This window comes from Panthera onca, chromosome C1, assembly GCF_046562875.1.
Source record: "Panthera onca isolate mPanOnc1 chromosome C1, mPanOnc1 haplotype 2, whole genome shotgun sequence".
NCBI lineage: Eukaryota > Metazoa > Chordata > Mammalia > Carnivora > Felidae > Panthera > Panthera onca.
Window position 1 is genome coordinate 158,810,499 of NC_138346.1, and position 16,062 is coordinate 158,826,560.

General features: G+C 36.0%; 1 protein-coding gene across 8 annotated transcripts in view; it reads left to right on the forward strand.

The window, feature by feature from the left end:
* The window catches only part of SLC44A5 (solute carrier family 44 member 5), a 370,848-nt gene that overhangs the window by 333,076 nt on the left and 21,710 nt on the right, over positions 1 to 16,062 (forward strand). For all 8 annotated transcript variants that reach the window (XM_060626610.2, XM_060626604.2, XM_060626603.2 and 5 more), the window contains 2 exons: positions 3,448 to 3,560; positions 12,743 to 12,874. In XM_060626610.2, coding sequence (XP_060482593.1) covers positions 3,448 to 3,560; positions 12,743 to 12,874 — 245 coding nt within the window. The remainder of the gene's footprint in view (positions 1 to 3,447; positions 3,561 to 12,742; positions 12,875 to 16,062) is intronic.

The window sequence follows — 16,062 nt, forward strand, 5'->3', positions numbered from 1 at the left end:
AACATTACTTTGATTCCCAAACCAGACAGAGACCCAGCAAAAAAAGAGAACTACAAGCCAATATCCCTGATGAATATGGATGCAAAAATTCTCAACAAGGTATTAGTAAATCGAATTCAACAGCATATAAAATGAATTATTCACCATGATCAAGTGGGATTCATTCCTGGGCTGCAGGGCTGGTTTAATATTCACAAATCAATCAATATGATACATCACATTAATGAAGGAAAGGATAAGAACCATATGATCCTGTCAATCGGTGCAGAAAAAGCATTTGACAAAATTCAGCATCCTTTCTTAATAAAAACCCTCGAGAAAGTCTGGATAGAAGGAACATACTTAAACATCATAAAAGCCATTTATGAAAAGCCCACAGCTAATATCATCCTCAATGGGGAAAAATAGAGCTTTCCCCCTGAGATCAGGACCACGACAGGGATGTCCACTCTCACTTCAGTTGTTTAACATAGTGTTGGAAGTGCTAGCATCAGCAATCAGACAACAAAGGGAAATCAAAGGCATCAACATTGGCAAAGATGAAGTCAAGCTTTCACGTTTGCAGATTACATGATACTATACATGAAAACCCAATAGACTCCACCAAAAGTCTGCTTGAACTGATACATGAATTCAGCAAAGTTGCAGGACACAAAATTAATCTACAGAAATCAGTTGCATTCTTATATGGTAATAATGAAGCAACAAAAAGACAAAGAAATGGATCCCATTCACAAATGCACCAAGAATCATAAAATACCTAGGAATAAACCAAACCAAAGATGTAAAAGACCTGTATGCTGAAAACTATAGAAAGCTTATGAAGGAAATTGAAGAAGAGACAAAGAAATGGAAAAACATTCTGTGCTCATGGATTGGAAGAATAAATATTGTTAAAATGTCAATACTACCCAAAGCCATCTACACATTCAATGCAATCCCAATCAAAATTGCACCAGCATTCTTCTCGAAGCTAGAACAAGCAATCCTAAAATTTGTGTGGAACCACAAAAGACCCCGAATAGCGAAAGTAATTTTGAAGAAGACCAAAGCAGGAGGCATCACAATCCCAGACTTTAGCCTCTACTACAAAGCTGTAAGCATCAAGACAGGATGGTATTGGCACAAAAACAGACACATAGACCAATGGAATAGAAGAGAGACTCCAGAACTGGACCCACAAAAGTATGGCCAATTAATCTTTGACAAAGCAGGAAAGAATATCCAATGGAAAAAAGACAGTCTCTTTAACAAATGGTGCTGGGAAAACTGGGCAGCAACATACAGAAGAATGAAACTAGACCACTTTCTTACACCAGTCACAAAAATAAACTCAAAATGGATACAGGACCTGAATGTGAGACAGGAAACCATCAAAACCCTAGAGGAGAAAGCAGGAAAAATCCTCTCTGACCTAAGCCGCAAGCAGTTTCCTACTTGACACATCTCCAAAAGCAAGGGAATTAAAAGCAAAAATGAACTATTGGGACCTCATGAAGATACAAAGCTTCTGTGCTGCAAAGGAAACAATCAACAAAACTAAAAGGCAACCAATGGAATGGGAAGTTATTTGCAAATGACATATCAGACAAAGGGCTAGTATCCAAAATCTATAAAGAAGTCACCAAACTCCACACCTGAAAAACAAATAATCCAGTGAAGAAATGGGCAGAAGACATGAATAGACACTTCTCTAAAGAAGACATCCAGATGGCCAACAGGGACATGAAAAGATGCTCAACGTCACTCCTCATCAGGGAAATACAAATCAAAAGCACACTGAGATAACACCTCATGCCAGTGAGAGTGGCTAAAATGAACTAATCAGGGGACTATAGATGCTGGAGAGGATGTGGAGAAATGGGAACCCTCTTGCACTGTTGGTGGGAATGCAAACTGGTGCAGCCACTCTGGAAAATAGTGTGGAGGTTCCTCAAAAAATTCAAAATAGATCTACCCTATGACCCAGCAATAGCACTGCTAGGAATTTATCCAAGGGATACAGGAGTGCTGATGCATAGGGGCACTTGTATCCCAATGTTTATAGCAGCACTTTCAACAATAGCCACATTATGGAAAAGCCTAAATGCCCATCAACTGATGAATGGATAAAGAAATTGTGGTTTATATACACAATGGAATACTACGTGGCAATGAGAAAGAATGAAATATGGCCTTTTGTAGCAACATGGATGGAACTGGAGAGTGTTATGCTAAGTGTAATAAGTCATACAGAGAAAGACAGATACCAGATGTTTTCACTCTTATGTGGATCCTGAGAAACTTAACAGAAGACCATGGGGGAGGAGAAGGAAAAAAAAAAAAAAGTTAGGAAGAGAGCCAAACCATAAGAGACTCTTAAAAACTGAGAATAAACTGAGGGTTGATGGATGGTGGGAGGGAGGGGAAAGTGGGTGATGGGCAGTGAGGAGTGAGGAGGGCACCTGTTGGGATGAGCACTAGGTGTTGTATGGAAACCAATTTAACAATCAATATCATATTTAAAAAAATTCTTAAACAAAAAAAGATAATACTTAGAGACAATGAACTCAATAAATGTAACAAGCTGTGTTTCTATGTTTGGAAACTTAAAAAGATCATCAGAGTTATCTTTTTAATGGAAGCATCATCCAAATTTCTACTCTTATGAGTTCTGTTTAATGAAAGTAACAAGAGGAACTCAATATGACTATAACCTGGATATATGGGTTGGATGGGGGAGAAGCATCTGTACTAGCTCAAACTCCAGGAAGAAATTAAAACAGAAAAAAAAAATAGTCATGCTGCTGATGGCTTGATAAAGTCGCATGGCCCAGGAGAGACAGAGGCCTTATCATGGCTCCATATAATGACCCATAGATCACTGGGGACCTGAAATATATGTCTGGTGATAGACATCACAAACTATTAGATAATTACACCATAATAGTGACTACAAAATCATGGGTTCAGGAACTATGTGAGGGCAATTATTTTTCTTTTCTGCCCTAAGACTGCTCTCTTGCTTCTAGATAGTTCTGTTACATAAGGTTTCCTCCCATCAGTCAAGAGGTAGACAGAACAGCACAAATTATCACGGATATGTTTTATGACTTAGTGAGATGTGTGGAAGGGAAAAATATGGCATGGGCAGCTGTGGCAGATAGGCCAAAACTGTGGATTGGAGGAATTGTTTTTTTCCTTGAATAATGGTTACTGCCAGACTTCAGCTTAGCCAGGTACACAAAGATTGACTCAGGTATGAAGTTCCTGATGGTCCTACTGTTTCATATAAAAGTCTTAATAGGAACTATTGTTTATGCATTTTAATATTATAAATGTTTCTATAGCTAGGTAAAATAAAGAGAATGATTTTGAATAGAAAAAAAAAGTGTTGTCTTGCTGTTAACATTATGTTATGTTTAGCACACGTGGCCTCCTTTATGTATTGTCTTCTATTTCCTCTAGTGGCCTGATTATCGCCATGTTCCTTAGTTGGATGTTTGTGATACTCCTGAGATACATAGCTGGATTACTCTTCTGGGTCTTCATGGTGGGTGTGATTGGAATTATAGGTTATGGTAAGTATCACTCCTTTTAAAATCACCAAATTTCAAAGTAGTCCTTTTCTTTTCATTATCAATTTATGGCCAGTATCAGTTACCAGAAAGCATTTTACTGGCAGTGAATTGAATTATTCTTTACTCCCCTACCCCTAAAGTGTTAAACTGAGAAAAATTATATTTTGCATATATTATTTCTATAACTTTTATCTTCTTTATCTTGAAAAAAAGTGCTGTCAAATGTTCTACTCTTTTTCCTTACTGACCTTTGGTTTCATGCCTCATAGTTATTAAGAAGGAGATAAAAAGAATACCTTTCAGGCTGATAAAAAATATTTCAGACAACTTATTTTATTCCTTTAAATTTTCTGTCTGGTCATAGGCTAGGTCTGCATAGTTACAGAAGTGTGATCTATTTTTCTCTTTGAACACAATACTTTTAACACAGGTACTGTCACACATTCTAATAATTGGCCCGTACTCCATAATGAGGCATCACCCTCTAGAGTCAAGTATTCTGAATTACACTCTTTGGGTGGAGGGTTACTGTACATAAAGGTTGAAATCTAATGAAAAACTCAGTCACCTCAAAAGCAGTACAGGTACAGTGTGAACACCAAAAAAGGCACTAAAGTCTCTCCCAAGGAACAATATAACACTTATGGCAGTTTCCTTTTAGTCTGCTAATACATATTTGGGTCAATATATGAATATTTGAGATGTTTCTATTCAAGTGATTTCCCCTACAATACCATTTGGATTGACAATGTAGTTTTATGGTAGCAGACACGAAAAATAGCAAAATTCTTATTTTTGTCACTCGAAGAAGAACTTCACACATATCCATATAAAAATGCAGTTGAATCTCCCAGTTCTGTGGTTAGCCTGAATTCTAATCCCAATTCCATAACCTATAACTAAAGAACTTTGGAAAAGTTTCCTAATGATTGTAAGACCCAATAATGTTCCTTATTCGTAACCTTAGCACAATAATAGTATCTCCATCTTACAAGATTGTGAAGATTAAATGAGACAATGAATATAACGCTCTTAGACCAATACCTGGAAAACAGGAAACACTCAATATGTGTTGGTTTATTGTTACTGTTCTCCTCGTTATCCTCAATTGGTTTCTAGACAGTTGTTACGCCTCTGTAGGTATTCTTTATCTGCTCCTACTGTGCAGCTGCATGTGAAGAGGTGGGTCAGACTGGTGGAGGAATGTAAGAACTGATACCCCTTAATCGAAAAACTCCCAAGAAAGCTTTTTGTTTAAGTCTTTTTTGTGTGTTTCGCTTAGCGCTCAAAATAAACTCTGCCCTCTACCACTAGAGTCTGGGCATGTGATTCAATCACTTTTATTGTCATCAAGAAGGGAAGGACAATAAAGTCTGGTATTGATTTCACTGACTTGTTTTAGGGAGCAAGAAAAATCCGAGTTTGGCAGTAGTGCCAGTTTGACAGTGGCAAGAGGGAGAAAGATTGTCAATATATCACAAGTGCAGGTGAAATAACCAATTTCAGCTCCCCGTTGACTCCCTAGGTGTAGTGCTAACTCAGCAATTAATGGTGTGGCAAATCAGCTTGAAACCATTCATTGAGTGGGGAAATGTCTAGTGAGACTGAGAAGTATAATATTACATATAACTGACCTCTGCTACTATCTTGGACAACTGACTTTCTCCACATCGTGGGAAACCAACCATTTGCTACTAATAGCCTATTTACTAAGGCAAACAACAATGTGGATGTGTCATACTAAGCAGAGAAAAAGCCAGGCTATTTGTGGGCAAGTGCCCTTGAACATCAGTGGAACAATTCTTACTGACCAGAACAAGTTAAGAGTTACATAGGAGAGACTATATAACTGGGGTTATAAGCATGAATTTGGAGATTGAAAAGGCACAATCCCAGGTTCATTGCATATTAACTGTGTGACCCTCTACAAGTACATAGTCTCTCTAATTTGTCGTGTCTTCAACTACACAATAGGACTCTTGAGTATTTTTTTCTTCAAATTTTTACTTAATTCTAATGAATTAACTAACATACAGTGCAATATTGGTTTCAGGAGTAGAATTCAGTGATTCATCGATTACATACAACACCCAGTGCTCATCATAACAAATGCCCTCCTTAATATCCATCACCCTTCTAGCCCATCCCCCACCCACCTCCCTCCATCAAACCTCAGTTTGTTCTCTATGTTTAATAGTCTCTTATGGTTTGTTCCTTTGCTCTCTGAGAATTTTTTTAAGATTTTTTTAGTGTTTATTTTTGAGAGAGAGAGACAGAGCATGGCAGGGGAGGGGCAGAAAGAGAGAGAGAGAGAGAGAGAGAGAGAGAGAGAGACCAAATCTGAAGCGGTCTCCAGGCTCTCAACACAGAGCCTGACATGGGCCTGGAACTCATGAACCATGAGATTATGACCTGAGCCGAAGTCAGACACTTAACCCGCTGAGCCATCCAGGCACCCCAGACTCTGAGTTTTTTTTTTAAATAATGTACATATAGTGTTTAGCTGCTTAGCACATAATAATTGCTCAATAAACAATCTTGGTTTACACAGGAATGGATGTTGAATTTTGTCATGTGCTTTTTCTGCATCTATTAAGATGATCCAAACAATTTTTATCTTTTATTTCATTAATTTCATTAATGTGACACATCACATTTATTGATTTGTGGGTGCTGAACTATCTTTGCATCCCTGGAATAAATCCCACTTGATCATGGTATATGATATTTTTAAAGTATTGTTTAATTCAGTTTGCTAATATTTTGTTGAGGATTTGTGCATCTAAGTTCATCAGGGATATTGGCCAATAATTTTTCTGTGGTGTCCTTGTCTGATTTTGGCATCAGAATAATACTGGCCTTGTAAAATGAGTTTAGAAATGTTTCCTACACTTCCATTTTTTGAAGCTGCTTGAGAAAGATGGTATTAATTCTTCTTTGAATTTTGGTAGAATCTACCCATGAAGCCATCTGGTCCTGGCCTTTTGTTTGTTGGGAGATTTTTGATACCGATTCATTTTTCTTACTAGTTTGGTCTGTTCAGATATTCTGTTTCATCATGTATCCATCTAGGTGGGTTGTATATTTCTAGGAATTTATGCATTTCTTCTAAGTTGTTGAATTTGTTGGCATATAATTTTTCTTAATATAGTTGACACTTGAGAACCATGGGTTTGCACTGCATGGGTACACTTACATGAAAATTTTTAAAAAATCTTTATTTTTGAGAGAGAGAGAGAGAGAGGGAGGGAGAGAGGGAGAGGGGGAGAGAGAGAGAGAGAGAGAGAGAGAGAGAGAGAACGAGTGGGGGAGGGGCAGAGGGTTAGGGGGAGAGAATCCCAAGCAGGCTCCACAATGTCAGCATGGAGCCTGAGGCAGGGCTCGAAGTCACTAACAGTGAGATCATGACCTGATCCAAAATCAATAGCTAGATGCTCAACCAACTGAGCCACACTGTGGCCCTCGGTTTTATATATGTGTATACATATATAAAAAAAACCCAGGTGCCCTCAGGTTTTATATATGTGTATACACACACACACACACACACACACACACACATATATACAGTACTATAAACATATTTTCTTTTCCTTATGATTTTCTTTTTTTTTTTAACTTATTTATTTTGAGGGAGAGAGACAAAGTATGTATACACAAGCAGGGGAGGGGCAGAGAGAGAACGAGAGAGAAAATCCCAAATAGGCTGTCAGTGCAGAGCCTGATGCATGGCTTGAACCCACAGACCATGAGATCATGACTGGAGCCAAAATCAAGAGTCAGATGCTTCCCTGAGCCACCCAGGTGCCCCTCCTTACAATTTTCTTCATAATATTACTTTCCCTAGCTTACTTTATTATAAGAATATAGTACATAGTATATATAGCATACTAAATACTAAATGTTAATATTTAGTATTAACTGCTAATGGTATTAGTAAGGCTTCTGGTCAACTCTGGGATTTTAGTAGTTGAGTTTTGGGGGAGCCATGGCTTTTTGACTGCATCAGGGGTAGGCACCCCTAACCTTCATGTTGCTTAAAGATCTACTGTAGTCTTCTATGATCCTTTGTATTTCTTTGATATCAGTGATAACCTCTCCTCTTTCATTTCTGATTTTATTTATTTGAGTCCTCTCTTTTTTTGTTGGTGAGTCTAGCTAATACTTGTCCAGTTTGCTTATCTTTTCAAAGATCCAGCTCTCAGTTTCATTGATCTTCTATCTTTTTAGTTTCTATCACATTTATTTCTGTTCTAATCTTTTTTTTTCCCTTCTAACTTTGGGCTTCCTTTATTCTTTTTCTAGTTCCTTGAGTTCTAAAGTTAGGTTGTTTGAGACTTTTCTTGCTTCTTGAGATAAGCTGTGTCCTTATGAACTTCCCTCTTAGAACTGCTTTTGCTGTATCCCACAAATTTTGGTATGTTATTTCTCCATTTTCATTTGTCTCAAGTACTTTTTATTCACCTTTTGATTTCTTCTTGGACCTATTGGTTGTTCAGTAGCATGTTGTTTAATCTCCACATATTTGTGAATTTTCCAGTTTTCCTCATGTAATTAATTTCTAGTTTCATACCACTGTGGCCAGAGAAGATGATCGATATAATTTCAGTTCTTTTAAATTTATTAAGATTTGTTTTGTGGTCTAACATATGATCTATCCTTGAAAATGTTCCATGTGCACTTGAGAAGAATGTGTATTGTGTTGTTTTGGATGGAATAGTCTGTTTATATCTGTTAAGTCCACCTGATCTAACATGTTGTTTAAAGCTGATGTTTCCTTACTGATTTTCTGTCTGGGAAATCTATCCATTTACAATCGCATTTAAAATTGCATCAGAAAAATAAAATACCTAGGAATAAATTTAACCAAGGAGGTTAAAGACCTATGTATTGAAAACTACAAGACATTAATAAATAGATTAGAGAAGATACAAATAAATGGAAAGATATTCTGTGCTCATGGATTAGGAGAATAAATATTGTTGAGATCTGCATAATACCCAAAGTAATCTACAGATTTGTTGCAATTCCTATCAAAATTCCAATTACACTTTTAAAAGAAGTAGAACAAATAATCCTAAAATTTGTACGGAACCACCAAAAAATCCCCACAAAACCCAAAAAGTCAAAGCAGTCTTGAGAAAAGAGAACCAAACTGGAGGCATAATGTACCCTGGTTTCAAGCTATATTACAGAGCTATAGTAATTTTAAAAGTATGGTATTGGCATAAAAACAGACACATAGATCAGTGGAACAGAATAGAGAGCCCCAAAATAAGCCCACTCGTATATGGTCAGTTAATTTATGACAAAGGAGCCAAGATATACGATGGGAAAGGACAGTCTCTTCAACAAATTGTGTTGGAAAAACTGGACTACTTTCTTACACCTATATACAAAACTTTACTCAAAATGAATCTAAAGACTTGAATATAAGACCTGAAACCATAAAATTCCAGAAGAAAACAAAGGCAGTAAGCTCATTGACACAGGTCTTAGCAATGATTTTTGTTAACAGGATGTAAAAATCAAAAGCAATAAAAGCAAAAATAAATAAGTGAACCTACATAATCTAAAAAGATTCTACACAGCAAAGTAATCCCTCAACAAAATGAAAAAGCAACCTATTGAATGGGAGAAAATATTTGCAAATCAGATATCTGATAAGGGGGCTAATATAAAGGACTCACAAAACTCAGTAGCCAAAAAACCAAAAACAAAACAAACAAAACAAAATAAACAACAACAACAACAACAACAACAACAAAATTGTTTAAAAATGGCTGGAAGAGCTGACTAGACATTTTCCCAAAGAAGGTATACAGATGGCCAGCAGCTACATGGGAAGGTACTCAACATCACTAATCATCAGGGAAATGCACATCAAAACCACAATAAGATAATACTTCACACATATTAGCAAAAAGAGAAGAAATAAGTGTTGGAAAGATGTAGAGCTAAAGGAACCCTTCTGCACAAGTTGGGAGGAAATGTAAATTGGTTCAGCCACCATGGAAAACAGTATGGAGATGCTTAAAAAAAATTAAAAATAGAACTACCATATGATTCAGCAATTCCGCATGTGGGTATTTACCTGAAGAAGATGAAAGCACCAACTCAAAAAGACATATGCATCTCCATGTTCATTGCAGCATTATTTACAATAGCTAAGATAGGAAACAACCTAAGTGTCCATCAATGGATGAATGGATAAAGAAATTGTTTAAAAAAATGGATAAAAAAGAATGAAATATTGCCATTGCAACAACATAGATGAATCTGGAGGCTATTAAGTAAGTCTGAGAAAGACCAATACCACATGATTTTATGTATATATGGAATCTAAAAAACCAAACAAGCACAGAAACATACCCATAAATAGAACAAATTGGTAGTTGCCAGAAGTGAGGGAAGTGGGAAGATGGATGAAATCAGGGAAAGAAATTAAGAGGTACAAACTTCAAGTTATAAAATAAGCCATGGGGATGCAAAGTACAGCACTGGGAATACAGTCAATAAAATTGTAATAACTATACGATGACAGATGGTAACTATACTTGCCATAGTAAACATTTTGTCATGTATAGAATTATTGAATCCCTACACCTGAAACTAATGTTATGTTGTAGGTCAACTACATTTTAATTAAAACTTATAAATATAAAATTAAAAAAACAAGCTTGTACATACAGAGAACAGATGATATTTGCCAGAGGTGGAAGGTGGGGATGGTGGAGGGTGGAAAAAATTGGTGAAAGGAATATAAATTTATTTTAAATCATTAACCAAAAGAGACCTGCAGTTGCCATAATAGATTTTAGAATAAAAAGCATTATTATAGCTAGAAAGGATTGAATTTGCTTAAAAGATATACCAATTCTAAACATATGCATCTAATGAAATAGATTCAAGATTCATAAACCATAAGGATAAATAAATCATAAAAAACTTGTATAAGTTATGAATCTCCCTTGGGAGATCTCTTCTTATTTTTTTATTAAGTTTATTTCTTTGGGAGAAACAGGACAGTGAAAGTAGGGGAGGGGCAGAGAGAGATGGAGAGAGAGAATCCCAACAAGGCTCTGCACTGCCAGCATAGAACCCGATGTGGGGCTTGAACTCACGAAACTGAGATCATGACCTGAGCTGAAACTGAAAGCTGGACGCTTAACCGACTGAGCCATTCAGGTGCCCCAACTCTTGAGCGATTTCAACACATCTTTTTCTTACAACAAAAGAATAATCACAAAATTCAGAATAATTGTTCTTTGGCAGGGAGAGGCAGGGAGAGGATGAGATCTCAGAAGAGAAAAATTTATTTTGCTTAATTAGAGCAAAATTAAGATTATAAAATCTTAAACTAGGTGATGCATCTATATGTGTTCATTTGACTACATAATTTTGTATATATCAGATATTCCAAAAACATTTTTAAAGGAATTTTTTTTAATGTTTATTTATTTTTGAGAGACAGAGAGAGACAGCACGAGCGGGAGAGGGCAGAGAGAGAGAGGGAGACCCAGAATATGAAGCAGGCTCCAGGCTCTGAGCTGTCAGCACAAAGCCTGATACGGGGCTCAAACTCACCAGCGGTGAGATCATGACCTGAGCTGAAGTCGGACACTCAACCAACTGAGCCACCCAGGCGCCCCTCATTTTTAAAGGAATTTTTAAATTTTTTTTTTAATGTTTATTTATTTTTGAGATAGAGACACAGCATGAACGGGGGAGGGTCAGAGAGAGAGGGAGAGACACAGAATCTGAAACAGGCTCCAGGCTCTGAGCAGTCAGCACAGAGCCCGACGTGGGGCTTGAACTCACGGACCGCGAGATCATGACCTGAGCCGAAGTCGGACGCTCAACCGACTGAGCCACCCAGGCGCCCAAGGAATTTTTAAAATACACTGGGAAAGCAGGACCAGAAAGAGATTTGTCTTATATCTCTTTGAGAAACAAATGTCCATTCTAGTCTAGTCTTGCCTCTCTCCATGGACCTCACCCTCTTTCTTACCTGATATCTAGAAAACAACCTGTTAGTTTACAGTTGGGGTTTAAAAGGAAGTTTTCCTCATGGGTGCCTGGGTGGCTCAGTCAGGGAAGCAACTGACTTGATTTCGCCTCGGGTCATGATCTCATGGTTTGTGGGATTGAGCCCCACATCGAGCTCTGCACTGACAGTGCAAAGCCTACTTGGCATTCTCTCTCTCCCTTACTCTCTGTCCCTCCCCTGCTTGCGTGTACTCTCTCTCTAAATAAATAAATAAATAAACTTTATTTTTTTTAAAGCAGTTTTTCCTATTATTGCCTGGACATTTCCAATGGACCTAATCCATACTCATTGGTCATAAAAATAAACTCATTAACTCTATTTTTTTATTCCCAATTTATCTAGACTATGTAAAAAGTCATTATACAGTCTGAAATACAGTGTCTTGGGGAAATCTAGTCAGTCCATATTTGCTTTGCCTGGATACAATCTTTGATAAGACTATGCGTTAGATAATTCTATCAAGACATGACTTCACCTAAAATTTTTAATTCAAAAGCACTCCTTTTTCAACTTAAATCTTTTTTAAAAATTTGCTTTTTAAATAGATTGTATTATTTATGTGCTTCAAACTTCAAAAGGTATAAAGTTTATACAGTGAAATTTGCCTTCTCGTTTTACTCCTTGGTCAGTAAGTTTCCTTCTCTGGAAGTAAAAAATGTATTTCTGTGTATCCTTCCAGAGATACTTTATGTGTACACAAGAAAGTATATATAAAGATTGTTCTACTTCTTATATGAATTACAGCACACTTTTTATGTCATTTTGTGCCTTGTTGTTTTCACTTAACAAAATATCTCAGTGATCATTGAATATCAGTACACTTTCTCTTCTTTATATAAAAAGATAGTATTCTACTATACAAATATACCATAATTTACTTAGCCAGTCCCTGTCGATGGACACTGAGGTTGTTTCTAGTCAAAAGGACATATAAAGCCAGATGTTGCCACAGTGAGCCAGGCAAATACTGGTAACATTTATTTGAAAACAACAGCACATTTAGAATATTAGGTTCACATAAAATGTTTACTCTGTAAATATGAATCTTGCCTTTGTAGATATGTGTGATGTGTATAGTTTATATTTCAGAAAATAACATTTTATATTAGTCTGTTTTTCTTTTCTTTTCAAGGAATAGGCCACTGTTACCAGGAATACTGCAATCTTCAGGGACAGCCAAATTCTCATCTAACTGTATATGACATCGGGATTCAGACTGATATAAGCATGTACTTTCAACTGAAACAAACATGGTTCACATTTAGTGAGTGGATTTTAAAAACTGGTTTTGTTAAAGTTTTAATAATGAAAGGAATTTTTTTTTTTTTTTTTTTTTTTTTTTTTTTTGCCTAAAGGAAATCTTGGGTTGGTGTAACCTGTTAAATATACTTATCACTAATGTCATAAAAGTAAATGTGTCTATGATTTTACTAGCTACAGTAAATGGAAAAGTCATTGAGGGAAATTTATTATATAATCTAAGGAAATATTACCTTACAATGATCTCATGCTATTTGCCTTCAACTTAAAATGTTTTGGATGTGGATGTTTATAGCCATTAACTTGATATCCAAGAAAGGTGTTTTGAAAGGAAAAAAAGTTGGATTTTTCAAATTTGTTTTAAAAACAGAAAAAAAAACATTTTTTTTCATAGCAAGACTTTTAAACTATTATAGGAATTGTAATAATAACTAACAAAATGAATTTACATTTTTGAAGTGTTCAGATTATTGAATTAGTTAAGGGTAAATTAAAAAAATTTTTACAGCAAGATGATTTCAGAGATCACTTTTATATTCCTGGAATGGTTTTTATCATATTCTTTCCACTTCACGGAGATTAATATTCTTTACTCAAGATTTAAAAATAATCTCTATTTACATGTTGCTTTAAAAGAAACTCTTCATATTATTTAAGTTAGAGCACCAGGCAAAGCATATTCCAAGAGGCCTGGTAAGAAACCCAGAGAGAGCCTCAGAGGGGAGTAATATCTTGATGGGGGCATCATAGGTCCAGGGGCCCCATCCCCATAATGTGAAAACTTGCTTTTGTCACTTCACCCGGAAGTCATCAGGTTTTCAAGGACAGGCCCATATCATGTCACCAGCCTTCCATTTTAGTTGTTTACACTAATAGGATACTCTTCCTGACCAGAATGCATACATATTCCATCTAGGACACTGCTTTCCTGGGATCAAGGCATGTGAGCAACAAAATTAATAATGAGAAGCTTTTTTTTTTTTTTTTTTTTTTTTTTTTTAGCAGGGGGCTTTGTATAATCTTGAGAGACTTTTTCTATAGGCTCATGCCAAGCTTGATGACCTAGCCCTTTTTTCTGCCACATTTGACTTTTCTTTTTCTCGGGCAATGCTAGGTCAAAATGTCACATCCTTGTTCTTTGGTTCCCATGTGCAGCTCTTATGCAGATTAGTTCCCTTCATAGAACACTTTTTCCCCCCAAATATGTTGCAGAAGAATTATTTCATTTGTAGTCATTTCTTTCTAACTAAAAATCAGAGGCATCTTAGGATTTGTATCCTCAACAGTTTTCCTGAATTTGAATGATTCCATATGTTGTCAGAAATCTACTGTGATTACCTACCATGTCTAAAGATGATGAATCTCATCCATTATGTTTTGAAACCTCTAATTTTATTATCAGATGGATCTTAGCTACAGGTTCTGTGGTCTTCCCACAGCTGTCTCCTCAGTGCCTTCCACACAAAAATCATTGACATGATCAGAATCTGCCACTGAAGAAGTTAAAGGATCTCCTTTGAGGAAAATACAGAGCTTGCTTTTATTTTCAAGTCTAGCAATACCAGTCTTTCCTCAAATGAGCTTCTACTTTCACAACCCATTTATCAGACAATAATTGATTACTTGCTCTGTTTGGACAAAATTCTAGGTATCAAAGAGAAAGGCGTAATGTGAAATTACACTCATCGATGGAAACACTAAAAATAAGCAGAGTTATACATACAAAAATTATCATTTTTATGAGTTTGGGGTAGTGTTAGGAGATGGTTCTATTCTCATTTCTGCTATTAGTTATCCCAGTCTCCTCCTCTGAGAAGTTAGAATAACACCAACTTCTCTACAGGGTCTCAAAAACCAGATTTCCATTCTTTGCTCTTATTCAAACACAGGAAAAGAATATAATATTTAAATTCAAAAGACAATAAAATCCTTGTAATCATTTTTAGATATGTAGTTTTGTAAAGGGAGAAGTTTAATATGCAACGTTGTTTATCAACGCAATTTCTGAATATAGAGTGATTCTGGCATATCTTATATTAGGTTTGTTCTAAGATAATGATTTTAGCTTAATATGGCTATACCCCATAATTGTGGACTCAATTTAAGAGAATCAAATATGCATGAAAACATAAATACATAATTTCACTAAAAGAAGACATAGTGGCGAGATGATACGTTACTAAGATCCTCTCACATCTCTGGGTTAGCTGATTTCTACTTGGAGATGTTAAGTGATATGTGCTGTAACATCAGAATCTTGGTGGTATAACAATAGAATGAAATGAGTGCCCTGTCACTTGAAGTGTTCAAGCATGAGCAGAATTACTGTCTAGCAAGGATATAATGGAACAGATTCTTTCACAGATGGGAATTATAGCTTTCCCTTAAGTTTCTTCTATAGTTTCAGATTGTTATTAGCGGTGCTGTATTTCCTTAATTTTAAGATCCATAATGTTTCACTTTTTAACATCTCTGAAGTCAGGATGCATCTTATGGTCAATGAAAAGATGTTTAATGAAGGATTTTCTTATTTTTCCTAAAAAAGTTATTACTAAGTTAAATATGCATCTTAGAATTGAGGAAATATAATAATTAGGACCATCTGGATTCAAGTAAAAAGAAATTAATTTAAGGTAGCCAAAAAGAAAATTGGAACAAGCTAGGGGCAAGGCATTGGGACTTATTATAAGAATATAGAAGTGTCTCATCAAACTCAAAACAACAGAAAAGCAGCTGGACTTTCAAGTGTATTTGGATCCAGGAAACAGAAAGCCAAAAGAACCCAAGATTTCCTCTCTGCTCTGTTTCCTTAATATACATATACTTCATTCTTTCTTTGCAAATTCACTCACTTCATGTAAAGGTGGTTTTGACACAGTTCATTGAGTTTGTATAACTCAGAGGTCAAGAGCTTTATAACCTTTAATTCAAAACTGAAGTAGATTCCCTTAGTTCTAATTCTGAGACTTTGATCAGACAACTGGAGTTGGGTTTATACCCTGATTCTATCAATGGTAGCCATGATGAATGGAGTCACAAAATAAAAATGTGGCAGGCAAGAGCCTGCCCTGTCAGTCAGCAAGGTCAATTAATGAAGAGGCATTGTGAGCAGGGTCGACAGCTCAAAAAGTTTTTTCTGTAATTCTCTTAATCAATGAAGTGTAAGTGAACACATCTAAAATAACACTGCCT